General features: G+C 38.4%; 1 protein-coding gene across 2 annotated transcripts in view; it reads left to right on the top strand.

The window, feature by feature from the left end:
• tenm2b (teneurin transmembrane protein 2b) overlaps positions 1-27484 on the top strand; it is a 282971-nt gene that overhangs the window by 200360 nt on the left and 55127 nt on the right. For both annotated transcript variants that reach the window (XM_034311334.2, XM_026938712.3), the window contains one exon: positions 16150-16388. In XM_034311334.2, the coding sequence (XP_034167225.2) occupies positions 16150-16388 (239 nt within the window). The remainder of the gene's footprint in view (positions 1-16149; positions 16389-27484) is intronic.

The raw sequence follows: 27484 nt of genomic DNA, 5'->3' as shown, positions 1-27484 counted from the left end.
ACTACAATAAAAAAAATCTCAGAAACACTGAATCGTGTAAAAAAAAAAAATCCATAAAATCTGAGTGAGTGATTGATAGTGTTGAAAAAAAATTTAAATAATACATTTTTGAATATTATTTATGTCAATAATAATAATAATAATAATATACCTTTTGTCTTTTTATATGATGTAAACTATTATAAATAAAACTCACCTTATATGTAGCATATGCATATATTTCACCTAAGTATGCATATATTTCACCTCAGAAATCAGTTGTGTCTTACAACAGTCCTAAACTGTAAAATATTCACATGAAAAATGCCTAAAAATTACATTTTCTATGATCACATTATGTATTTCAGACCCGAATGTTAACAATTTTTGTTTCTAAACACACTGAAAGATTTTTAATTGAGATAGAACTTTTAAAACCCCTTTTTTGCCATGGTATCCCTACACATGGCAGTCTATTAACTTTTTCATATTAGTGATATTTAGAAAAAAGGTCAAAATTCATATGCAATCCTAAAGTAACAAAAACATTTAAAGAGTCTGGATATGTTTTTAAATCATTTATGCATGAAAGAGTAAATAATGTATAATGCAGTGGTTTTTTGTTATAAGCATTGTGAATATAAGACTAGAGATGGTACGATACCACCATTTCTTTTCTAATGCCAATACCGATACTGAAACGTTGAGTATCAGCCAATTTCCTGACCCATGCGTTATTTTTTTCTACTAAATATAAATAATGATTTTTTCCCTTAAGCACTTTAAAAAGTACATGAAAAAATACATATCTAAAAATGTGACTTTTTAAATTCAGTTAAACTCTTTCACACAAAACGTACACTTACATAGCAATAACAGTAAATTTCATAAAGTGTATATGTTAAAAAAATACAGTCAAGTCTCCTTGTATGTAAACATTTACACACACACACACACACACACACAAACACACACACACACACCCACATATACATACACCTGTCAGCACATGTCATCTCACCATGGCATCCACGTCTCCCACTCAACACCGCTCCTCCACACACTGCGCCAACACAGAGACTTTCACCAAACAATCCCACACCCCACCCCCACACACACACACACACACACACACACACACACACACACAAGTACAAACGGAGATCAGTCGCACCACTGTGTTGTCTCTCTTGCTGACTTTTTTCCCCTCTCCTTCCCCCTGGTGCGGGTTTTTGTTTGCTGTGCCGTTCATCCTCTACGGCAGGGTTGGGGGTCACTCCCCTCTGCTCCTCCATCATAACACGTACATGCTGCATACACTATTTATGACCCTCACGCTCTCTCTCTCTCTCACACACACACACACGCTACCTGTCTGTCTCGGTCTACATCTCAGATGTTTTATTCAGCAGGTGCTCTGATATAGGACACAGCCCAGTCCCTCTACCCCACTCCGCTCAGAGCTGTGTGTCTGCTTTCCCGTCAAGTCAGACCTTCAGGAATCCATCACTACACACACACACACACACACACACACACACACACACTACAGAATCCATCACAAGTGTTCACTACCACCCAGCCTCACACACCCTCTTCTCTCACTTTTTCTCTCTCCGTGTAAAATATTTTGACACTCACTCTCAGATGAAGCAGGAGGCGCATGGAAAATAGGTCATGCTAAGACGGGCATGCAAAGCAGGGATCAAACACAGAGTGCCGCGCATGAGAACTTTTTGGTTGTTGTTGGCAAAGATAGAGGCCATATGGTGACAAAAAAAATGAGAAGTGTACAGCTGCCATGTTACTCACTCAACTCTGGAGGTAGTAGAGACCCAGGTGGGATGGTGTCGTGATCGGAGTTTAGTTTTATTTAAGTGGTAATAGTTCCAGTGGCTTGGACAGTTCTTCCAAGAAATATAAGTCCATAGGTATAGGTCTTGATATTTGTAGATTTTGCTTTTGACCATTCTATAGACTTGCATGTAATGTAGTCCTGTCATATTCACATTAAATTTCAATAACTTCTTATATTACGTGTTCCAATTTGAACAAATCAAACTTTAGAAGCACCGCTACACTATTCTCATAGGACCGTATTCAGAGTTGGTGACAAAAAGTAATGTCAATATTTACACTTGAAAGTTATTCAGAGATGAACTAAGAACCTGCTTAAGTCGATTTTCTGGGCTCTGTATTCAAATTATGCAAATCATAAGTTCATGCCTCCAAGGTTGGCATATTTTTCTGGAGTTTTTCCAATAATGTCTACTCCACCATCTTTAAAAACAAGATGCAGCCTTTAAACCCCAAAAAAAATCAGGGATAGAAAATGCAGACTAAAGAAGGAAATAGTGTTTTTTTTCCCTTTGCTGTCAAATATAATATGGTGTAACATAAAAACAAGAGACAATTTAAAAAAAAATTGGAAAAAAAAAGCTTATTGAAATAAATCTAATAGGGAGTCTAGGATATCGCCAGAATATTGCTGTATGAATAGTTCTAGCTAAGTAATCATCACTTTAATCTCTGCAAATTTGCGTCAGTTTTAAGAAAATGGCTTCCACTCTGATTATTCGCCAGCTTGTAAAATAGCACATGATCCAGCACATCCTATTATAGCGCATTTTATTTTAGTTTTTTAATACCATGTGCTGCCAGGTTACTAAATCAAGGTCATTAAATTGTAACGTGTGTGTGCAAGCTATTTTATCACACTTTTAATTTGCTGTTGAATGAAAGCTAAGGTCTATCTTTTAGATATAATTTTTATGCTATTGCTACATAGTAAAAAAAAAGAAGTTGTCATACTGCTTTGGTAGCATTAGCAATGCTTTCAATTATAGTGACGTTATTAGGACTAGGATTTTTTTTTTTTTTTGCTTAGTAAACTGCTTTTCATTGACTAAAACCTTTTAGTAAAAGCTTCCTGCAGTTTTTCATCAACTAAATCTAGATTAAATCTAACAATATCCAAATCCGAACTATCACTATAACTATATTTGATTTTCGACTAAGACTGGATCTAAATTCAAAATGACCACTGATAGCATTCCACCAATTTTTTTCTAACAGCGCAACCACACACACACATACACACACACTTCAGGAATATCCTACAGTCGGCAGGCTAATTAAACTGAGGTTGGTGTAGGTCATAAGGGCTTGACCTCACACTTACCACTCCTGCATTGCGTTGTCTGCTGGATGGCCTGTCCGCCATGAAGTGCAACTCCAGCAGTTTTCAGAGTAGTATAGTTCATTAAAATCGCTGGGTGTTTACAAGGCAATTTAGAGCAGCCTTCAAAAGCAGGAGCTGGCGTTTCAGCCAGCGGTGAGAAGGGTGACTTTTAACAGCAGCTCTGCATTACTGTCCATCATAGAGGTGTTGAGAGAAATAGGGTCATGTGCAGCACTACCACATAGTTAGACAACACAGAGGCAAACTTTAATCAGGTTCCATTCTTGTCAGCCAGGAACAGGAATCTGATGATACAGTGGGCACAAGCTCACTGAAACTGAACCTGTGGTCTTTTTCCAGTCTTCAACTGTCCAGCTTTGGTGAACCTGTGCCTATTGTAGCCTTAGATTCTTGCACAGGAGTGCAACCTGATGTGGTCTTCTGTTGTTGTAGCCCATCCACAGCAAGGTTTCACACATTTCTGCATTCTGAGATGCTTTTCTGCTCAGTACGGTTCTAAAGAGTGGTTATTTGAGTTATCATATCTTTTCTGTTAGCTCAGATCAGTCTGGTCATTCTCCTCTGACCTTTCTCATCAACAAGGCATTTCCGCCTGCAGAACTGCCGCTCACTGGATGTGTTTTTTTTTTTTGTTTTGTTTTCCATCCCATTCTATGTATAGACCGTTGAGTGTGAAAATCCCAGGATATCAGCTGATTCTGAAAACCAGCACATCTGGCAGCAGCAACCAAGTCACTGAGATCACATTTTTTTTCCCTCAAAGCTTTACCTGAAGCTCTTGACCTGTATGTGCATGATTTTATACTACTACATGATTGGCTGACTGGAAAAGTGCATAAATGAGGAGGGTTACATGTATTTCTATTAAAGTGGCCAGTGAGTGTATATATTAACAAAAATCAATAAGCAATCATCAACAGACTCCAAAATGAGTGTCTGCCCTAAATTACACTGGGTCTACATGCAATTTCCTACAATGTCAGAACATATAAATGTACATTAGTTTCAGCTAACTACTTTTCTATCTTTCTTAAAAAAGAGAGATTTATTTCATTTGTCTCATTCTTACGCAATTCTCCTGGCTCTGAAAGCTGGAATGAAGTATTGTTCTCCACCGTTCTTTTGAGCCATCGAGCTTTCTTCAGACTTTCTGCCGTTCTGTGGCACAGCACGCAAATGAGCACGCTCCTTAATAGCCTGGTGTCGGAGCACACAGCCTGAAAAGCGGCAGCGCTGGGAATTCTCTTCAGCTCTGTATCCTCGGCTTCTTCAGAGCCTGCAGTTACACCGGCTCTATATTTGTCCAGGAAGAAGAGGGGGCTACGGGAGAGACCGAGCCCAATTAGGGAAGGTTTGTTGGGGATAAAACTCGAGCAGTGCCCCTGAGCTGGAGCTATAACTACAGTGGCCTCTTCTTAGTGAAGGGACATAAGAGAGACGAGTGTCTATTAGTGGCAGAGCATTGGCTTATGGGGCTGAATCGTGTGTCCTCTTTCTTTCACTGTCTCCCCTGCTTTTTTTTCCTCCCTAACTTGTGTCCTCTTGCTTTCTCGACTCTGTCCCCTTGGGCTTGTTTAGAATCCCGGTGTTGAACCTCTTCCTTATTCTTTCCATGGCATATCACGCTGTTAACAGGCTCATGTGTCAGTTTAAGCCAAAAGCAGAGAAATGCTAATCCTCTCTCTCTCTCTCTCTCTCTTTCTCTCTTTCTCTCTCTCCCCCCATCTCTCTCCCACAGCCAGTGTTGATCCACTTGTGTTATTATGCAACTTATACCACTGTGTATACCACTGTGAATACTTCAGTCTGATTGGTCAGAAAGTAACGGCTAATTTAAATTATAGGTTCATTCCTATACGTTATCATTTCTATAGTAACAACTCATTCCCAGAGACCATGACAGACACTCCACATAATCTAAAGCTAACAATAAACATGTTTAAAACAATTTGGTTATTTATGGAAGGAGTCTCCAGTGTCAGTGTATTGCAATGGTCAATATGCTTCCCGCTTTCTGTGTAACATGACACTGTTTTTGTTCTTAATTTTATGGGAGAGAAAAACAGAGTATGATGAGGGAATGACTTTGCCGCTGCTGTAACGTAACCGATAACAGGAACTCGCTTGTCTCATGGATGTTCAACAACATTAAAAGTTAACAAAGTACAACGTGTTGTGCATTAATAATAATGAAAATTCTAATCACTGGCACACTTCGGTGTGGTATAAGAGCTATTAACACTTCAGGATGTGGTGTTAAATGAAAATAATCCACGACACTCCCCGCTCTGTTTTATTCCTTACCTAAGAAATGAACTAGATTTAATTGCGGTTGTGATTCTGCTGCTATAGAGTGGGTGTATACATATTTATAAGCAGTGTTCAGGACACATTATGCAATTGTAATGAATTTCAGATAAGACTCTGTGGATACAGCGTTGGTGCTTTAATTCCTCACTGGAATAATGTGGCAACATGTTGTGTAACCACGCTTTCTTGAGTGGAATTGCAATAGCTCTTATCTACACACACTTCACAAGCGGTGGAGAGCTGAATGGAGTGGTCATAGGGTCAAGGCCATGTTCAGCCTTCACATTATAGATGCAGTTCCTCACTGCAGAACTGTGTGGTACTGTTTGTGTACAATATGTAAGGAATAAAACATGACAAGGCATCCTGTTGTAAGAAAATAATCAACAGTGGAGTGGTGTGATGTGGCCCGACATGAAACGGCGTTAATATTTTCAACCTGAAGTTGATTATTTTCCAGGTTGAAGTGTTTTGTTCCTCTTAAAACACAGCAATTTGTCAGTAATTACAATTTTAATATATTAGAGAATGAAATGTTGCACTTTTAACCATTTATAGTTACATTTAATATTGTGGAACAGTCTGTGAGACAAGTTCCTGTTATCACTTTTGCTATAGCAGCTATAAACAGTTGTTCCCTCACCAGACTGTCTCTTGAAGTTAATAGGAAAAAAATATCATGTTAAGGAGAAAAATCATGTTAAGGAGAAACTGGAAACCATAAACACTTCCGTCCTGAAGACTTTCCCATGGAGGAAAATTTACTGAATGTTACAAAGCTCTGACACTGGAGACTCCTTCCATAAATGTTTCCCTCCAGAAAACCATATCAGTGGTTATACGTTTTGGTTAAATTACATGTCTTGAAAATGATGGCCTGAGGTTTACTTCACCCGAACTGCAGCATGTCGCGCATCAGGTGTGGAAGCTATCCTTGCTCACCACCACATGCCAAGTAACGTGATTTGGTTCAATTTGTCATTTCCTGTTTCTACTTTTGTGATACCAGGAAAAGGGCCATTATGGGTATTGGTATTGAGTATTGACTTTCATAGGACTGTAGCTTTGTAATTAGCTTTGTGGTGTTAGTGTTTGCACTGAGAGCTTCATGAAAAATACACATCCTGTACCGGCTTGCATGGCTAAAAATCTTCTTATCCTCTTCCAGAGGAGCTCAGAATTAGCCCTGAGTGCAGACTTGAGTATTTGTACCAAGTGTGAAAATGCTGATCTACCATACAAGTCCCTGTATGAGTTGTTACTACAGAAACAATAAGATATTAACAACGAAAGGACGTAGGGTTGGTGTTATAAAATATTCTGACCAATCAGATGCTAGAATTCAACAGCGCTGTTGTAAAAATACATCATAGAAGCGGCTATCAAAATGAACACCAGTATATTATTTACATGGTGTAACTCATGTAATAAACAACAGAGCCTTGTATAAAATTGAGTTAGAACGATTGTTGTTCAGGGATATTGATCAGGATTTTCTTTTCATGACTAATCATCAATCTCAAGCCCCTGAATATATTACATAAGATTCACTGCTAAGTAGATTGAATATCTCTTTCTCTTTTGGAGAAAATTTAAGTCATATCTACTCTCATCACAAATCATTTACCAAATACAGTCTGTTAACAAGCTTACAGATTTAAAACGTGATTATTTGTTCTCCTATTGTTGAATATGTCTTTATCTTAGCAGAAGTGTGTTATGACTTTTTTTTCATGTTTTTTTTTTCTAAGAAACTGATGTACCACCATGCAAAAAAGCTTGATTGCTTTTACAAAGCGATTGTTCTTCCATTCCAAAATAATTCTCGTGTTTTTTTTTTTTTTATATATATATTTTCTTAATGTGAAATTAATTGTAATTTATTCAGTATTTCAAAACAACATTCATTTATCAGGTTTTACACATTGCTCATCTCAACCATTTGATAGAGACTTGTAAAAAAAAAAAAAAAAAATCCAGAAGGTAGTTCGATAAAATGGCTCTTAAAATGATCGCCTAATAGAAACTAAGAAATAAGAAATGCAAAGAAATGATACTCTTTTTTTCCTTTTTGCTGATATTCTTAAAAGATTCATTTGGAGTTAAATAGCTTGTTTAAAAGTGAATTGTTAAGATCTGAAGAATTCCTTTACTGCTAACGTGAGGAGGCAGTAATTGGTCAATATGCAGCAAACAGTTTTAAATGCACTCCTTCACAGATTTATACTAATAAACACTCAAGAGCTGTTTGTGTTTGTGTTTCAGTGCGTTATCTGTTAAATCTCTTGTTTACTTGTTAATTGCTTTGGCCCCTTCTTTCGCTCCCACAGGAGAAAGGGAACGGTGTTTACTGTGAAAGCAAGACTTTTCACGTCTTTTTCACGTTGTTGTTAGTTGTGTGCGATGTTTTGCTCTGTTTGTGCTGGATGCTGAGGGCAGCTGCGTGGTGAGATCTCTCAGCGGACCACGGGCCTTCTCTGGTTGGCACGCTGCGTCGCATTCACTAAACAAATGTCAGAATTAGAAATGAACAACGTGATAAAGGTACAGTTTAGAAAAACTAAACAGTTGTTCATATGGATGCAGAGCATGTGGTAAGTAGCTGAGCTCCAAATAAATCTATGCACTACACAGTACAGAGCAACGTGGCGCACATTTTTTCCGATAATACAGTTTAGACTGGTCCTTTAAAAAAAAAAAACGATCTGATTCTGATTGATTTTTGGCACTGCTCTTGAGCTTTGGTGCCAGTTCATATTTCAAGGACTATTTACTCACAATCACTTGAAAGGATGTGAAAAATTGCAAAGTCAACAGAGTAACAATGAATAAAATATGATTGAGTAATCAATTAATTTACCTCCTGCCTGCCACGCTGCAATTAGAGTCTGCCTAACACTGGTGGTTTATTGACTGAAGGCTGATGGCTACAGCTTTAGTGCTGCCCATCACCGTCAGCCTTGTAATTAATCTGTGTATGGGTGGGCATGAGTTTAGCTCTTTGTGCAGACCAAATTTCCCCATGATGACAGAAATTCATGATGGTTCGACTTGGAGACGTTTCGCTAGTCACCATTTTTTAATATTTTAATATATAAAATCGAGCCATCTTGCCACAAAGGTGAAAATAACAAGCGCAAGAAAGGCTGGGTGACGGAGTTAACCTCTCTACCCAAAAAGAACCTTTTGGCTTTTAGTTATTAAATACAAGCTGCATTTGTTGTTGTTGTTGCTGCTGCTCTTGTTAAAAATACCACTTTTCTTCTTAACTTTTCTTGTTTTACTGAAAAACTGTGCTTAACATACTTGTTTTTTCATTCATTTGACTTGATCCATTTCAGACGAAAAATCTCGATTTTCCATCTACATTTTAAAATAGATCAGTTACTCTGCCATCTACGTATTTTTGAAGTTAATAATGTGATAATGTGACATTTTTGCATCAGACATTGATTATTAAAATTCCTAACAGTAATGAGTGTCATAACAAGAACATATTTGATGTTTCAGCATCCTCTGTCTATCTCTATCTACTCTATCTACTACCGGTTCTCTATTAGCGTGAAAGCTAGTTTGTATCCTCAGAAGTATTATCATGCTAGCTAACATTAGCAAGAGTAGGGCTACAGCTGTTGTTAAGTAGCTTTGGTTATGTGTGCTCACATAATATTAAGGAGTTTTACAGATTTCTCTTTTACCCGAATGTTTTTGTAGATGAATACTTCCATCTTTGCTTCACTGAGTGATACATGTTGTTTTATTCCTGTGAAGCTAGAGATATCGGGCTAAGCCATAGTTTTTGAATTTGGACTAAGGCTCCATGATATTGAAGAAAAATGCGATATGCAGTACGATAATGCTATAAGTGTGTAAAATCAATGTAAATTATATATATATATATATATATATATATACATTTAAAAACTGAAACTAACATAACCAGCATACGTTGCATGTTCTTTTGAGGAAAAGAAAGCATTCTCTGCTATCTGCATCACCCTAAAACTTTCTTTTATAACTTTTTGAAGTATTAAAATCATTCAGTTATTGCAAGCCCTTGCGATATGCATATCGTGATATTTACATCTGCGATATTTCGATAATTTTGATATATTGTTGAGCCCTAATTTGGACCATTTCTTTTTCCATCAAACTGTATGGGAGAAAAAAGGTTAGTTTTTCTGCTGAAATTAATCAAACATCAGTCTGTCTTTGTTGATGCATCAAGTGATAATTTGGACACACATTTGAATCTTTTATTTCTTGTTATTCGCACCACAGCACTTCACAGTTTTATAGTGAAGTATGAATAATGCAGGTGAATTTGATCATCATCAGACATGAGGATGTCTGGTTAGTTTCTGTGTTAATTTATATAGTATAATAACTTATTGTAACCTTGTGGTTTAGCTACAGTAATGAACAAGTCTATGAGAAAACTCCTCGTATGTAGTAATAAAAGAGAGTGTATGTGAAAGAGAGAGCGAGAGAGAGGGAAACAGACGGAGACAGAGAGACAGTTGGGACCTGACCACAGTATTTCTGTGAGTTGGGGTTAACGACCGCAGTTGGGGTAGTGTGTGAATTTGTCTCTGCCGTAACACGTTTATTGGCCCCTCAGTCCTCCTTCTTCCTTTATCTGTCTCCTTCCATCCATCTCTTTTGTTCACATGTCCCTCTGGTTCTGTCCTTCCACAGCATTGACATATGATTTCAGCCTAGAGGCTAAGATTGCTCAAGCGTTCCCCTGTTACAGCGACTGTTCTAAAAGACAAAGAGAACACTCAATGTCTTTGGGTCTTTGGGCTCCCAGTTCTGTAATCAGGCTTCTGCAGTCTGTGTTAATGGCTCATGTGATCAGATGTTTGTGGAGGTTTTATGGTTTATAAGGGGGCACAAGACAAGCTGCACAGAGAACCTTCTTCAGCTTTGTCATATAAGAGAATCCTTGTTTATAAGAGCGCTCCCTGGTTTATCTGGTAAATTTTCATTGTGCAATTCTGATTAGGCTTGTGAGAGTGTGTGTAATATGCCATCGTCCTGTCATGCCCCCTATCTGTAATTGAATGACGAATCACCTGTGGCTCTGAGGGTGAGTAAAAGGGGGCGTGGTCAGACATACGTAAAGCGTGTCATTACATCATTGCTTTATGTCATTACATTGAAGAAATACGGTGAAGTTGGCTGTAGCTGCATTCGCTAGCATTGGTGTTTAGGCAATGGGGTTTTTTTTTGGCTTAATTACCCATTAATAAGGTCGGGAATGCTGAAATATACTTATTTCATTCTTGTATAGTGAAGTCGCCCTGATAAACAACACGCTCTTTCATTTTCCTCATTTAAACCCAGTTCATGTATTGAGAGCGAAGATGTTTACGGCTTTATCTGTTCAGGACGCTAAGACACATCAGAGAAAAATGTTTTGTTTTTCTGCTCTGAAGTCAGAAAGCAGGTTGTTAAGGTTTGTATAGGGTACAAAACAGGCGAAAAGGAAACCGATTACGAAATACAGCACACTTTATTTTTGTCGATCTTAAAGCCCCAGACACAACATCTTCCAACAGGCATTTAAATTGTCTGACTTGATAACTATCACAATAGTTGGAGTCTCTCGGCAATTCCCGATACTATTGTCAGTGGTTCCAAGTCTAATTCAGATGTAAAAATGGCTGGCCCCAAGGCAGAAAAATGTAGTAATGCAGATGCCATTCCCACCCACTAGCTAGCGCTCCCCAATCACATGTACGATATCAGATGTAGCTTGGAGAGACTTTCCTAATGTCTACGTCTTAACTGAAATAGACGACCAGCAGCTTTTTATCCTCTCCAAAGTGCCTGATGTGTATCATACAACCCCGTATATATGTACACTAGAACTTCCGCCACAACGGGCTTGACCACGCTGTTTGAACGCATCTGCACTTATCGTACAATGTCATATGTAGCTTGGAGAGGCTTCTCTAGTCATCTTAAATAATACTGATGAGCAGCAGCTTTTTCCCCAAAGCACCAGTCACATTTACACTTGTGGCTAAAATGCATCTCAGACCTCTTGAGTGGTTAGAGCAATCAGATTTCAAGTACAGAGTTAATAAAGTCTCGTGCTCTACCAAGTTAGTGATTTACATGTGTGAATGATAAAAAAGGTAAAGAGCCGTGGGTAAATTGAATAGAACTTTGCAGAAGATGTGTTTATTTGCTTGTGTTTCTTTGAATAAAAGGTTACCTAATTAGCCTTGACTATCAAATTGACTACTGGAGGACCATTGCAGTCTTTCTCAACTATAATACTACATAAGCATAATCTACTGTAGCGTATAGACTCTGACAGCAGGAAAATGAAGGAAGGTTCCTTTTTTTCGCTCTTTTTTTTTTTTTTTTTTTTTTAAGAATTCAAGTGTGCATATACACGCATACACACATTGAGGCAACAGGGTGGGGAATGGAAGGATTTTCTTTCTGTCCAGTTGAGTGCCCTTATCCAGTCCTCTTCATACACTCTTAGCTCAGACTCACTCAGTACACACTCATCCGAACTGGCATACTCTGTCAGCCCTCAGTAGACTTCACTGAAGTGAGAATACCAGCGTCTGTGTTTTTAGAGCCAGTTGTTTTTCGAAGTATAATGCAGCTTAGGCATACAGATGGATTATTAAAGAAACAAACATTTTGAGACAAAAAGTATCTCAGTAACTAAGTTACTGTGTTGGCCTACCATGAGCCACGAGAATAGCTGACTAGCTTCGGCGAGCCTTGGCATCAATTGAACATGTCTCTGGAACTGTACTGGCTTGAAGAACACCCTTGTTTCCATAAGATATTTCCTCAACTAGTGTTTTGATGATGAAGATGATGGTGATGATGATGATGATGATGGTGGAGAGTGCTGTATAACATGTCACTCCAACATCTCCTGTAATTATGTTGAAATCTGGTGAGTATGAAGGCCATAATCATACGATTTACACCATTTTCATGCTCATTAGACCATTCAGTGAACCCTTGTGCCCTGCAGATGGGAGCGGAGTCATCCTGGAAGAGACCATTCCCATCAGGATAGAAATGTTTCATAATAGGATAAAGGTGATCAGTCAGAAGAACTTTATATTTATTCATAATGGACAGGTGGACATAAACCATGCCAGCATAACCTTAATGTAGTAACATAGCTCACACAATGCAGCCAAAATGTAGTAACATAGCTCACACAATGCAGAACTGAGGTTCTGTGCCAGCATGATTGAAAAAGTAGTAGTTTCACTTCAGCCTCACTTCAACCAGTGTGACATGTATAAGCAGTTCTAGTCTGGGTTTCGAAGCTGTCACAGCACTGAAAGTTACCAGCGATAATGGCAAACTAACACTGTTGTTGCTCCTGCACCTCACAGCAGCATTTAATAATATTGAACACAACATCCTTCTACAGGCTTCGAGTCTTATTGGATGTTTTCACACTATACTGCTATAGTTCAGGCTGTACACTAGATAATATACAAAGGGGTTCCTCAGGGATCCATTCTTGGACCAGTGCCATCAAAAAACACCTTCTAGCTCTACACTGATGACACGCAAATGAAAACTCTTCAAACAATATAAACTACCAACTAACAGCACAACTGTAAACTACAAACAAACTATAATGTTATGTGTTAGTAGTGTAATGCAGTGCCACTATCTGGATCTGTGTGATGCGCCGGATGTTCGTATCTGTGTTCGGATTTAAAACAAGTGGGTGTGGTCTAAACTGTTTTTTTTTTAACCACCATACATTGATGTTAATGAATGTGGTCTTTATTTGAGCTTCATACCTGGCAGCTTGCTCATGGCCACATTAAAGTCGCGTCACTTTTTTTTTTTTATTCCAGCTCCAATGCGCATCTCTAGTCATAACTAGACGACCTGTGAATCCCTTTAAATAATTATCCTCCTATTTGTATCTGGATTTATTTTCATTTAGAACGTTATCTATTTTTCTATCTGAATAATGTATTCGTTTTTTGGACCCTACTATATAATAGATCATGGAAAAAAAAAACAAGCTTTTTGTTTTTTGGTGCTCATTCCAATCTCAAAATAAGAAAAAAACAGGAAAGACAAAAATTATTATGGATTATTACAGATTCTGAACTGAATTATGACCATGACATGGAAATCTCTAAAATCTTCACCTAAGGAATTTTGGTAAAGAGATCAACAATTCTCTACTCTTTGGTCTTCTCAAATCATCCATCAGCAACCTGCAACTTTATTTACATTTATCTGACACTTTTATCCGAAGCTACTCACAGTTGAGGCAGGATACAACAGCGCAAATGAGGGTTAAGGGCATTGCTTAAGGACCCAACAGTGGTAGCTTTGCAATGCCGGGATTTGAACTCACGACCTTTTAATCAGTAGCCCAATGGCCATATCTTCCATATCCATATCCTTATCCTTGCTAAGACGTCACCCCAGTGTCGCACCAGATTCTTTAGCTGCCTGCCCCTTATAGAATCAACATAAGAGTTTTTTGTCCCACATATAAATCTATTCATCACCAAGCCCCAGCCTCTTGGGCATTTTGTTTCCTTATAGGCCTCAGGATGCCTCTTCTTGCTGAACTATACAACATACACATCTAAAGCTGTCAGAGAATCTCAGACCTGCACCTTGTGGAATTTTCTACCCAGAGAGCATGGACACATTCAATTTTAAACCGCATTGTTTTGGGTTGCCCAATAAAACATTGAGGTCCAAGACTAATAAATCTCCTGATTGATTGGTTGGCTGTGTAAAGCTTAGCTTTGGTCTAGAGCATTGGATGATGTGATGGAGGGAGTGTGTTAGCAGGTGGCTGAGGCAGAGTAGTGCTGGAGCTCTTTGGCATGCAGGGGTGTAGCTATGGGTTTGGGGATGAGGCACCAGTTGGAGACTCAGCAGGGGCTTGAGCCAAGGCCAGGTGGGGTCAGCCTGGACTTCCTGTTTTGAGCAGGAATGATGGAAACAGATCTGAGGCTAGTTTAACACCAAAGTGGTGCCTGAGCCAGGCCAAGCACTCATCAAAGCTGCTTGGTCAACTTCCCTCCATTTTCATCCCTCTCCCATCTGCCCTGCACACATACACACACAAACACACACATCAACTTGCAAACAGACCTCACAGGCAAAATTTTCGGCCCACCTGTCACTCTTTGCTACAACAACCAAATCTGGCCCGCGTATGCACTGTACTGGCGTCATCTCAAAGACAAAAGACTTCATGGCCACCATGATCTCGTGTTCTTATGTTCTCTTTGTGTGTATCCTCATGGACTGACACTCTCCAAGTTGACTTTTGGACTACAGTGGATCCGTGTGGTCCAGACTAAGCATGCTGAGAGCCATTGAACACACTGAGCTTGGTGCAACACTGTGCTCTTGATGCAAAATCAGTGCAGACTCTTGGCCACTGGAACGGAAATGTGTATTATGGGCAACCTGTAAATCCTGGCTCACAGTGTACTGGGAGAGAGGAGTGAATTGGATGGGAAGGTTTAAAACCAATTTATTTCACTGGTGAATGTAGTTCTGGAGCAGTGCCACTCATACACACTGTGTAGGGTTCTCCTGTGCAGTATAACATCATGACTGGTATTATTATTTATTATTTAGCTCTGTCTTAAAGGCCTAATACATTTCTAATGAGTACAGCAGACAGGGGTGCGTCATGTTTGGTCATATAAACATGTAACAGCAGTATTATTATTGTTATTATTATTATTATTATTATTATTATAATATGTATTTTAATCTATACGTATTATATGTATATATTAAATCTCTCATATAAAACATTGTTTTGACTCCCAGGAAATATTTGCCTTTAAAAAAAATACTACTACTATTACTACTACTACTACTACTAATAATAATAATAATAATAATAATGATAATGAAAAAGTTTAAAAGTATATAGTTTCACTTTCTAGTTGGTGCTAGCAATGGAGTTTACTATTAGCATAGAAATTAAAATCTACCATAAGCTAACAGAACAGCTACTGTAGCTAAACAGTTAGCTAAACAGACCAGTATCAAGGAATTGGAAGCCAAATGAGGTAATTATCTGGATATCTAGCTAGCAAACGAAAGATGAGATACTACCTATGGTTTCAGGTTTTATCATTTGTTAACTACATAGCTATCAAGATTGGAAGCTGACGTTAAGTTAGCAGATTAGCTTGCTAGCTGTGTTAGTGGTTAAACCAATGACAGCAGCCTGGAAGATGTTTTTTTCCCATTTTTTTTCCCATTTGAGATGTGAGGATGTGTCTGTTACCATGATAGTACCATTCACAGAGTGAATTTTGCTGAAAGACTAGAGCCAACACTGATCTAGAGTTGTGTAATACGGTGAATTAAGTGCTGGCAATGGAAGTGGTTTTATTTAGATAATACCTGGTGTACTGTTCAGTTCCCCCCAAGGATGCAATTTACTCCCTTAAACAGACCATTTAACAGATCTCTTTAATGCATAGATTCTCAGTAGAACAATGCAAGCCTGACTCCATCGAAGCCAAGTCTGCTAACAGTCATTAGCTCTTAATAGCCACATGTTTCTGTTGGATGTACTTGAGTGTGTAATCTAGACATTTGTTAGGAAGCTTTGCATTTAGCATCAGCTCTGTTCCCTCTTCGTGCAGGCACTTCCTGTTTAAGACTCCATCAGGAAGCACTCCTCTGTTCAGCAGTTCCTCTCCTGGTTACCCACTCACTGGGGGTTCCGTCTACTCGCCCCCGCCACGCCTCCTGCCAAGGAACACCTTCTCCAGGAGCTCATTCAAGCTCAAGAAACCTTCCAAGTACTGCAGCTGGAAATGTGCCGCCATGTCCGCCATCACAGCTGCCATACTCCTCGCTGTGCTGCTCTCCTACTTCATTGGTAAGCTCAAACCTGTTTGTCTTTGCTACAGGGTAGTTTTTAACTAGAAAAGGAAGAGTGAAGGTCAATGTCAAGCCATGTTTGTGAAAAGCTGCTTTACAATATCAGCAATCAGTAAAAGGTGTGATCAGTGATTTTAAGTCAGATACTTTTTTGTACTATTTGGCAACATTCTGGCAGCCCTCAATAAAATAGTTGCTCAAGTAAACTACTCGGGTAAATACTCGGGTCAAGTAAAATACAGCAGGGGTAGGGGTGTTATTTCGACCATCATGTAATGTTGCCTGTGAATTCATTAAGACATTGTCATGTACTCTGGCTGCTGGTCCACAGGAGCAGATGGGGAAGAGCAGTATGCTCAGCACCTTATTTAGCTCAATAGAGTAATTATTGCACCTAGTGCTCAAAAATGGGAACTACAGCAAACACTATTAGAGGCCTACTGGGGCAGGAATCATGCTGCCCCATGCTCACTCTAGGAGCAGGAGAAGGAGCAGAAACAGGGTTGCCAGGGTTGCATTTTTTTACGCCAGATTACGCTAGTTTAAAAATACTCTGCACCACCAAGATTTTAGAGGAAATAAATCAGAATTAAATTTAATTAATTTCTGCAAACAAAGGCAAAGTGTAAGTGCAGATTTCTATTGTATGATATATTGCAAAGTTTGCAAGAGGAAAAGAGGGATTATGGAGTGAAGAATGTCTGTACATCAGAAATGTGCGTGCACCACGGTGACATTGTTTCCGACACAAAGGCTGAGAAAAAGAAAAAAAAGAATGTCTCACTTTTGCAATGCCTGATTTATTTTATTTTTTTTTGGCTAGTTTCAGGTCTTTTGTGTCGTTCTTGAGATGTCATTGGGCTGGAAATTTTGCTGAAACCTTTCAACACTAGTTAATGATATTAGTCTCATAATGCTCATAACAAGTTTCTAGACTGTAACTGGATGACTAGATGTTGTCAACTCTCAACTGCCTATTACAGGGTTGCTCTAATAATTTAATAGATAGTAGCCTATAGCATAAGCAAGTGTAATAGCTTCTCCTTATTTCTATTTTTTTTTGAAGCTGTTGAGCATCTGCCATACAACGCCATATGAATTAGCTGTTACTATAGAAACAGTAACATATTAGAAGGAAGGTATTTATATAAACCTGTGATTTGCCTTGCAGTCAGTGCTGCAGTTGTAGAAAATTTATCAACACCTTCTGAGCAGTGACATTTGAAAATTCAACCACATCTGGTATAATTGATGTTAATCAATACAAACGTCTCACTTTTGGCATTTTCAAATTACTCCAGCTAACACTATTACTAGTACAGGAAATACATTATACATTCTCACCGAGGGCTGAGTCCTCCTAAACTCTAGTATAAACTTGTTGATTTAGGAGCACTGGTGTGAACGACACCTGATTACATCTGTTTTATTTAAGACTTTACAATTTTTTAATAGTTAGGGCTTTAAACCTTTAATTGTACACAGTTCTGAAAAAGGAGCATGCTTCAAAACAAGTCATTTTTACTAATAATAAAGCACACACTGCTTCACTATTTACCTTGACAGCAAGATTTTTTATTAAGCTTCTCTGTTTTTATTAGTTGCTATTTTTGTGTTAAATTATGCTCAGAACCTTAGCATCTGATATGAAAACCCATGGATAAGTTGACAGTAAATGTATCCATGTGATTTGTTGCATGTGCTCGCATGCAGTGATGCGTTATATTACACGGCAGTACGTATGGAATTTATTCAATCTGGTTCTTATGGAACAGCTCTGTTCCTGAGCCATTTTGCAGTTACGGGTTTGTTCACCTGCCTTTTGTCTAACACAGACTGTAGAAGAGAAAGTGCTAATTGTGTTGCTAGAGTATTCCCCTGTGAAAGCTTAACCGAAGAAACTGAAGACATTTTGATTTGAGAACAGCGAAAGAATCCAGCGCGAGGGCACAAGGCTCCACAGTGATCATCTTTTTTCTGAACAAGAACACCAGAGTGGAACTGCTCGCTTCCTTCCATTTTAATGTACACAATCTCATTTAATCCGTAGTGCTCATAATTGAATCAGGAACACTTTGTTTTAAAGACTATCTTCATCATAGCACTTCTACTTTATATCACATACTATATAAACATATTTAAAATAATGCACGAGTATATACAGAAAGCTTTTTCAAGACAATGTTAGATGTAATGTAAAGTAAATCGACTTAACTGTGTACTTCAGAAAGCATATGCACTATATGGCCAAAAGTATGTGGACACTTGACTATTTCACCCATATGTGGTTCTTCCCAAAACTGTTTTCACGAAGTAGGAAGCTCACAATTGTATAGAATGTCTTTGTTTGCTGTAGCATTAGAAGTTCCCTTCACTGGAACTTAAGGGGCCCAAATCTGTTCCAGCATGACAATGCCCCTGTGCACAAAGCGAGCTCCATGAAGACATGATGTGTTAAGGTTGGAGTGGAAGAAATCTTAAGCCCTGACCTCAATCCCACTGAACATCTTTGGGATGAACTGAAACGCCGACTGCACCCCAAGCGTCCTCGCCCAACATCATTGCCTGACCTCATTAATGCTCTTGTAGCTGAATGGACACAAATCCCCACAGCCACGCTCTAAAATCTAGTGGAAATCCTTCCCAGAAGAGTGGAGGTTATTATAACAGAAAAGGGGGAGTAATTCAGGTATGGGATGTTCAAAAACATGGTGTGATGGTCAGGTGTCCACATACTTTTGGCCATATATGACATTACAAAAAAGTACTTATGTAATGTTTGTACTGCTTCTTAAATGACACCTATCAGGTTAGTTTTTGTCTGGTTAATGTTGCCATATTTCAGTGCTGTATCGTTTCCTGAGATAAAGACTTCGGAGACAAAGAGTTGTTATAAAGCAATTATATAGTGTTCAGTGCTTGTGATAACTGCTGGAGTAGCACACCTACAGTAAAAACCCCAACAAACGGCCATGTTGTAATTAGGCTAAGAACATTATATCCCTTCGCTGTTTAAGTTGGACCACCTGTTAAAGGACAATAACATTTAATATTCTGGGAAAAAAGTGATTTTTATATAAAACATAGAATTTCAGAATACATAGAATAGAATAAAATAAAACATAGAATCATCAGTATACATTATAGTATACAGTATATATTTTCAGTGTTGTCAAGCTTTCAGTAGAGTTTCCAAGTTTTGTGGGTTTTTTTTAAATGGTGGTGTGTTTTCTTTGTTTAAGCTGTGCCTGATTCCCCGGTTATCAATTATAGACAATGTTTAAGCCTTCCTACTTGCGTATCGATTCCTGTGATGGCTCGGCTCAAATAAACAGCAAGATTGGAAAAAGACCAGACAAAATTTTTCAAATCTTTAACTGTCCAGTTCTTGGCTTTTGTTCTTGGCTAACAGGAGTCGTGCAGTTGTAGTCCGTCTGCCTCAAGGTTTTGTGCTTACTGAGATGCTTTTCTGCTCATCATGGTTGTAAAGAGTGGTTATTTGAGTTACTGTAGCCTTCCTTGACCTCTCTCTTGGCATTTACTGACTGAGTGTTTTCTTGGAGATATATATCAGGAATTAGAAAATTGACAGTCAAACCTTATTCAAAAAAAAAAAAGGTCACTTAAAAAAATTATAGACTCATGCAAAGGTAGTCATACAAGGAGCTACTTAATTAATTTTGTCATAGTATGTAGTGAAAAACTACACAAGTAGTATGTTACTCACTACATAGGATCAGATTTACATTTCAGAACAAGCAATTATGAGACTGATGAAGTCACAACTGTTAAATTGAGACAAAACTATTACACACTTATGAATTAATGTATGTATTATGTCATACAGTAAACTGTAGGTGACGTGTTAGCTAACGTTAGTAGCTAGCGTTATAATACACTGAGGCTGTGAAAGTCCTTTAAAATTGGCTTTTAATTTTAATTCCTCAGTATTTAAATGCATTTAGACATTGATTAGCATATAGGTTTAGCACTGTGTGTTAGTGTTGCATAAACCATAGAAAGTGGACATTGTGAAAGAAAAGAATTTATATATTTATTTATTTATTTATTTATTTATTTATTTACCAACACACGAATACTTTTGCGCTGTACATAGGGTAGAGAATGTGGGCTAATTGTAGAACCTACGTAGTGCACACTATGCTTAAAAGAACATCGTTTGGGATTGTGCCAGAGAAAAAGAGCATAGGGTAGTTAAATGTAGTGAAGTAAAAGTACATTTTTGTCATTTCCATTTTACTCGACTAATGGTACTCCTCATTAAACCTCCTACCACAAGTACAATTTGCTAGTTAGTAGTGGTGCGCGAGTTGCCATGGTTGTACGTACATGCCATGCTTTGGCCATTAAGAACACACTTACGTGACTCACTCAAAAGATTGACATTTACTGCTGAGAGTCAAAGGCTTCAAAGGGTCTTTGATAGAGCGCTGATGTGTTTCATTGTTGTGCTCCAGGCACAGTCATGTGCTGAGAGGCGCAAGCAGAGCGGAGTTCATCTGCTGGTTTATACAGTGGGGTCCAAAAATATGAGATGATTAGTTAAAAAAAGGCTTCTATTGTGCATTCTTTTCTAATTTAATATGAAAAGAAAATTAGATTATCAGCATAACACCTTTAGCAAAACATAGAATTAACATGTTAACATTACATGAACAAACGTAGCATTAACATTAACATTAACATTAACATTTCAGAATTTCTTAGGACGCTTTAATGACTTGAGCTGGCATGGACTTAACAAGTTTGTGTAGAAAAAGTCCTGATGTTAGATCAAATCAGTCGGAGTTTCATCTGAAGACATGCTTCAATAAAGAATAAGACTTCAAAAATCTCTTCTTATGTACAACATGAAGAAATAGCTTAAATTTAAGTTAGTGACCTACAAATAGTGCCGAATCTTGAACACTAAATATTCAAGATATTGATCTCTGGTCTTACCAACATTTCCGTCTCTGGGTAATGCGTGTTAGTTTTAGTGATGATACTAACTAAATATTTTGGAGCCTATCTAGTGTGTGTGCTGCTACTTATAATGAGATTGAAGCAAAGTACTTTAAGTCATAAATAAGTCTGTGATGTATTAAGGTAAAAACCACCCAGGATGAGACAGACGCGAAGGATGAAGAAATGCCCTTTATTTGCGAGTGTGTCTGAGTGTGTGTTGTTTCTGCTGGTTTTAAGAATGGCACTGAGACACAGAAAGGGAGGATGTGTCTAGTTAAATCTATGTGTAGTTAATTAAAAGTGGAACAATGGCTCATTTCCAACAGTGAAATGGACGGTAAATGTCACCGAGCACCGAGCCAACCAGAAAGAACGTCACACAGTTACAGGAACAGAAGCAAAAAACCTTTTCGTAGTTCTGCTCGAGCACACCTCAAGTTCACAAGTTTACCGTCTCTTCATTGTTGTGGTTTTTCGATTAGTTGTATTTAGCGCTGGTATTTATCCTGGTGTAAAAAAAGAGGCTGCATTCCTGCAATGCAGTTAAACACACACTCATGATGTAAAGTTATGCACTTGCGTGAAGTACGGTTTAGCCTGAACGTTTCCATAACAACAAGAAGCGCAAGAGTCCGGTCTGAGCTTTCCAGTCTCAGCTATGTTCAGCTTTTTAATCACGCTGCTTGCGTTGTTAACGAGTTTTAAATTATTTCCATCTCAGAAAATTGTCATCCCAGTTTGATTTTTAAACAGACAGTGAAAAGAAGAGTTAGTGAGTGCAAAAAAAAAGCTCACCATTTCATATTTGTTTGAGGTTCAGCAACAAGGACGATCTGCTTGTTGAAAATAGCATAAAATGCACACGTTATCTATTAGTCTAAGAGATATATCATGCCTTGTCTTCTAATGTTACCAGTACTAAAGGCTATTATTGGAAATAACACAACAAATAACAGATTTTGCCGTGTAAAATTTCTGCATCCTCACTGAATCTCTGGCCAGTTTTAAACGCTGAACTTTCTTGAGGTCCAGCATCCGCCTCAGAATGTTAGTTTGATGCCCATCGCATCACTAAACCAACCTTAAAATTCTTTTAAATAGATTATGATGTGTAGCATTAGTTATGTTTTCATATAGGAGCATTTTATGGCTCATTATGACACAAATACACATGCTTAGAACGCAAAAAGTGCTGATTCTAACAGACGCACAGCTTTTACACAGCTGTATAGATCGCTCAATCAACTGAAACTTTCATTCAGACTTGCCTCAATCAGGTTACGCTATTCTGAGTGAGGTGTATTCATGACCAAGCTCTCAGTCGAGTTATTAACAGATTATTAAGCTGCATGGAAACATAGCCACTGATGTGCGTGTGTGTGTGTGTGTGTGTGTGTGTACATGTGTGTTTGTGTGCCCATGCGGTGGTGTGCGAAGCACAGTGTGGGAGCTACAGCATACCTGTGGGAGTGTGTAAAGGCAGTGAGACTCAGAGGAAGAAAGACGACAGCTCATCCACCCACAGGGTAGTTCAAAATTAATGGCGCCCCGTCGTCCTGGGGACTATCAAAAAAGAGCCATGGACTATGCAATGTTTTTCGCTTGGGGCGATCACGGGACAATAAAAAAAATACAATATCTCTCTCCCCATGGACTGGCTTTTCAGTCTTCTGGTGAAGACTGTAAATGAGGATAGCTATATAAATAAAAAATGTAATAAAAAATATCATGCTAAATATATATATATATAATTTTTTTTTACCATGAGATTTTTTATTATATTTTTTATTTCTATATTTTTTATTTCTTAATATGTCTTATCCAATGACATACTTTTTTTTTTTTTTTATCTCTGCCTTCTAGGAATTTCTTGTTATCAGTGTTATCACTACTACCTCTTTTTCCCTGCTTGATATATCTTTCATACACCTTCTCTCTATTCTCTTTCTTTTATTCCCCATTTTTCTCAGTTTTGCAGTCTCTGTCTCTCCTTCCTTTTTATCTTACTCATTCTTTCTCTCCCGCTCTCCATTTCTGTCCTTCTCTCTCTCTCTCTCTTTCTCTCTCAAATCCTCTCTTTTTGCTTCCACTCTTGTACAATTAAGTTCAGAGAACAAAGTCACAGCAGTCAGCCAAGCTGTGTTTTTCTTCTCTCTGTAAGTATTTCAGCTCAGTTGAATTAATTTCTTTATCACCATCGTAGAAGAGTGTCGGAAAATAATATGGAAGTGAAATATGGTTAGATGTTTAGGCTAGCAGAGCAGTGTTACTACCTCTGAGTTCTTAGCCTTGCTTATAAAAATGATTATTGTTTCCTTCTGCTTTTTACCAGCATCAGTAGAAGCTGGTCATTGCAGTAGATCTAGACTCAGCGCTCGGTATTGCCTGAACAAAACAGCGCAGAGCTCACACTGGCGTTTCCTTTCACATTTCCTTCATCGCTCTCCACCACATACATTTTTCATCCTGAACATCTTCCTCTTGTCATTCTGCTGGCATTTGAGAACGAAGCCTCAGCAGCGGTGTCCTCTGTAGCTGATGGCACTGGATGCAGGTTGCTAGGAGACAGGATGTTGCGGTGCTGATGCGAGGGAGAAGCAGGGTTCGGGACATGGGGTGGTTGGGGGGGTGAGAGCTGCAGCGAGGGGAGGAGGAGGAGGGGGTTGCTCTTCACTGGCAGCATGAAGGCCATACTGATTAATCGTAGCTAATTGGTGAATAAGATGAATGAGGATGAAAGGGGAGAGATAAATGATCCGTATCTACAGGGCTAAAGCGCATCACCACCCACTCGCTCCTTCCACGCACCGGTAGAGATTATTGGGCTGTTAGATTGGAAAGGAAAGTTGGCTAGAGTGAGATATCAGAAGCCGGACAATATCACATTGATTCTGCTGAGAGAGTGTGTGTGTGTGGTAGGAATGTTAGGGCACTAGTTTCACACTGCAAATAATTAAATGGACTAAAAAATAGAGATCCTTTGGATGAGGGGCATGTAGAGGTGAAAACGTACATGGAAAACTTCTTCATTCATTGGTCGGAAATATGTTTAAATATGTTTTATTTATCGTATCCACCATTTATTTTCTCATTTTGTTCATTGGTCCAAATCTGCAGAACACATCGTATTTCCACAGCACTTCAATTTATCAGCTCATTTAAAAAATTCACTCACAACCCATGTTTGGTTCACTTCGTGCTGTTGGGTCAATGCAGGGTCGACTAGCTTTCTCACTGCAATTAAACTAGAAACGGACTAAGAACACCTCGCTCAGATGGTCTTGGACTGGTTGTGTGTTCTGCCTAAAGAACCTCACCAGAGAGGAAAACACACCAGGGTTCCGTTCAAACAGACTACACGCTGCATGTGTGAAAGCATCCTTATATTCACATTGACTTATTTAGCAAAATATGCTTTCTTCCAAAGTGACTTACAAGTCAGCCAGAATGCAAATCCAAGTTGCTGAGGGTTAGGGATATTGCTCAAGGGCACTACTAAGTCAGGAACATAACCACTAAGCTGTGACTGCACATGTGCTGTAATTAGAAAATGCTTACTTCAGGTGTTCAAACCCATCATAAGGTGATAAGAGGTGAGACACTGCGTCAACCTGAAGGCTCTAAATGCGGTGGTGACATGTGTGAAACAGCTGGCAAACACACAATGAGCATATGCCCAAACTTCTGGAAACATTACAGACAATTTGCGGCCATGCTGGATTGAAATAGGAACAAGTTGCAGTTCAATTTTGCCTTTTTGTCTTGGAAGTGCTGGAAGTACTTTGTAGGAAGGTGCCAACATAATAAATAAATAAATAAAGAGATGTAATATTTGTTCTTTTTGAATTTTATATAATATCAAGTTATGTTTTAAATTTACAGAAAATGCGAGCCACTTGAACCATACAGTATTTACTGACCATTTACTACCTACAGTTGTTTTACTATGACTGTGCTTGTGGGCGGAGCTAATTTACCAAGTCATTTACCCTGCATTCACACTAGCAAGCAACTTGTGCTGCTTATTGTCTCTTGTGAGTGTGTAGTGAGGGATATTGTCATTGCTTCTGGGTGTGCACTGTACAGCATTTTATTTATTTATTTATTTTTGTACTAGCTACTACGTACACTGACCAGAATCACCAACCATCTCTGCTACTTCCTCCCAAACTTTTTTTTTTTTTTTTCATTATATCCCTATACACATTTAATGAGACTTTGCATATGACAGGATAAGAAGAAACCATGTTTTTTCCTTTTTTTTTTTGCTCAAACAGTGGTGGAAGCTAAAGTTATGAGAGGGGAACTGAAGGAACATTGGCCAGCACGTGTCATAGGATTATTCCAAGGAATCAGTCATGCCAATCGTTTGGATTTGTCACTGTACCTAATTTGCATAGAATTGAATAGAATCAATGTCAAATGTCGCTTGTCGTACTGTCGCTTTGTCACCTTCCACATGTGCTGAAAGTGCCGCTCTGTCACGTTGTTGCTTTCTAGAGGTGAGAGTAGAGGTACTATGAACATGAATGCAAATAAAGACACCGGTTCCAGGGTTTCAGAATTGCAGAATTCCAGGAGCATATGTGCTTTATTATCTGAGTTTGGAAACCATGCAGTGCTGAAAAGGCCATGCTTATTTTCAGTGAGTGTGCGCCAGTCATTTGGAAACTGTGTGTGGGTTTCTGAACCCGTCACAGAAGTGACCTAAGAACTCATCATAGAGGACCGAATAACATTCCAGCCACCAAGATCAGTGTTTGCTGAAAATAACCCGAGGCCAAAGAGTGAAAGGTGACCTTTTTGGTTTGAGGCTCCGAATCATTTTTTATTTCTTCCAGTAAATTAATAATAATGGCACTTAATGTACACGATATGTTCACAAAATGCTTTCACTGGTCACTGCACATAAATGAATAAAAATGCATACATGTCTGAAAGCTCTCTCTCTCTACTATCTCAGTAGACATCAGACTTTTAGCCTGAATGTGCTGAAAATGACCCCAGGCTTTCACTGCTGTTGAATACTCAGTGTAGTCATGAAGTCATTAATGACTAGCCTTGATAAATTAAATAGATGGTTTATTAAATTATCTCTGCCTAGTATTTTACAATTTAGAAATGAAATTTCTTTAAACGTTTATGTGGTAATTATAACATTAAATATTGATTATAATGATTATTGATCATTTAAGTCTATGCACTAATGAATAAAAACAAACATCGTCATCAAAATCAGTAGAAGAGGTCAGAACATATAATCATAAAGGAAAAAACAGGCACAGCTCAGAAAACAGGCACGTACATGAAAAAGAATGAGACTTTGCAACAAAACAAAGGAACAGGAGGGTATAAATAGACAAATTAATCAAAGGTTGAACTGAGAATAGGTGCACACTTTAGGAAACAGACCAATGAGGGAACGGGGGTGGAGACGGGGAAGGAAAGCAAAACAAAAGGCATATGTAGCACTCACTGCTGGGAAATGTGTTGTGCACTGTAATAGCTATCAGTTGTTTTAGGAATTTTTATTCATTCATCTTCATTAAGCGCTTTATCCTGGTCAGGGTCGAGGTGGATCCGGAGCCTTTTCGCGGGAACACTGTGTGTGAGGTGGGAATACACCCTGGATGGGACGCCAGACTATCGCAGGACACCGTTCACACCCATTCACACATTTGCTCTTTGTTAACAGCAAAATAGTTGACTCATTTGTACATTAAATCTAGTAAACAACTGTAAATTCTTTATGAGAGACAGCAGCAATCATTGCATGTTTTTCTGAGGTATTTACAGGCCACTTTAACATACAGAGGTCGCCGATCACGCCCACGTGATTAAGTTTATTTATGACATTGTCCCAAAAAAAATCACGTTTTTTTAAAGAAAAAAAATAATGAGAAGATTGTTGTGAACAGGAATGCATTCTAATTGGTATGTAAGATGTAATAGCCATCAGATCATACACCATGACTAACCATGATGCCAGGACACCGTAACAAGCTAAATAGTAACACAACCAAGCACTAATGTAAAAAAAGAGCATTTGTGGCTCTATTAAATATTATTTGATTTTCAATTGGTCAGAATTTAAGTGATCTTAATTGTAATTGTATTTATTATACA

The sequence above is a fragment of the Pangasianodon hypophthalmus genome, chromosome 15 (genome assembly GCF_027358585.1).
Source record: "Pangasianodon hypophthalmus isolate fPanHyp1 chromosome 15, fPanHyp1.pri, whole genome shotgun sequence".
NCBI classification, from domain to species: domain Eukaryota; kingdom Metazoa; phylum Chordata; class Actinopteri; order Siluriformes; family Pangasiidae; genus Pangasianodon; species Pangasianodon hypophthalmus.
Note: the sequence above shows the minus strand (reverse complement) of the source record. Positions and strands in the feature narration are given on the sequence as shown.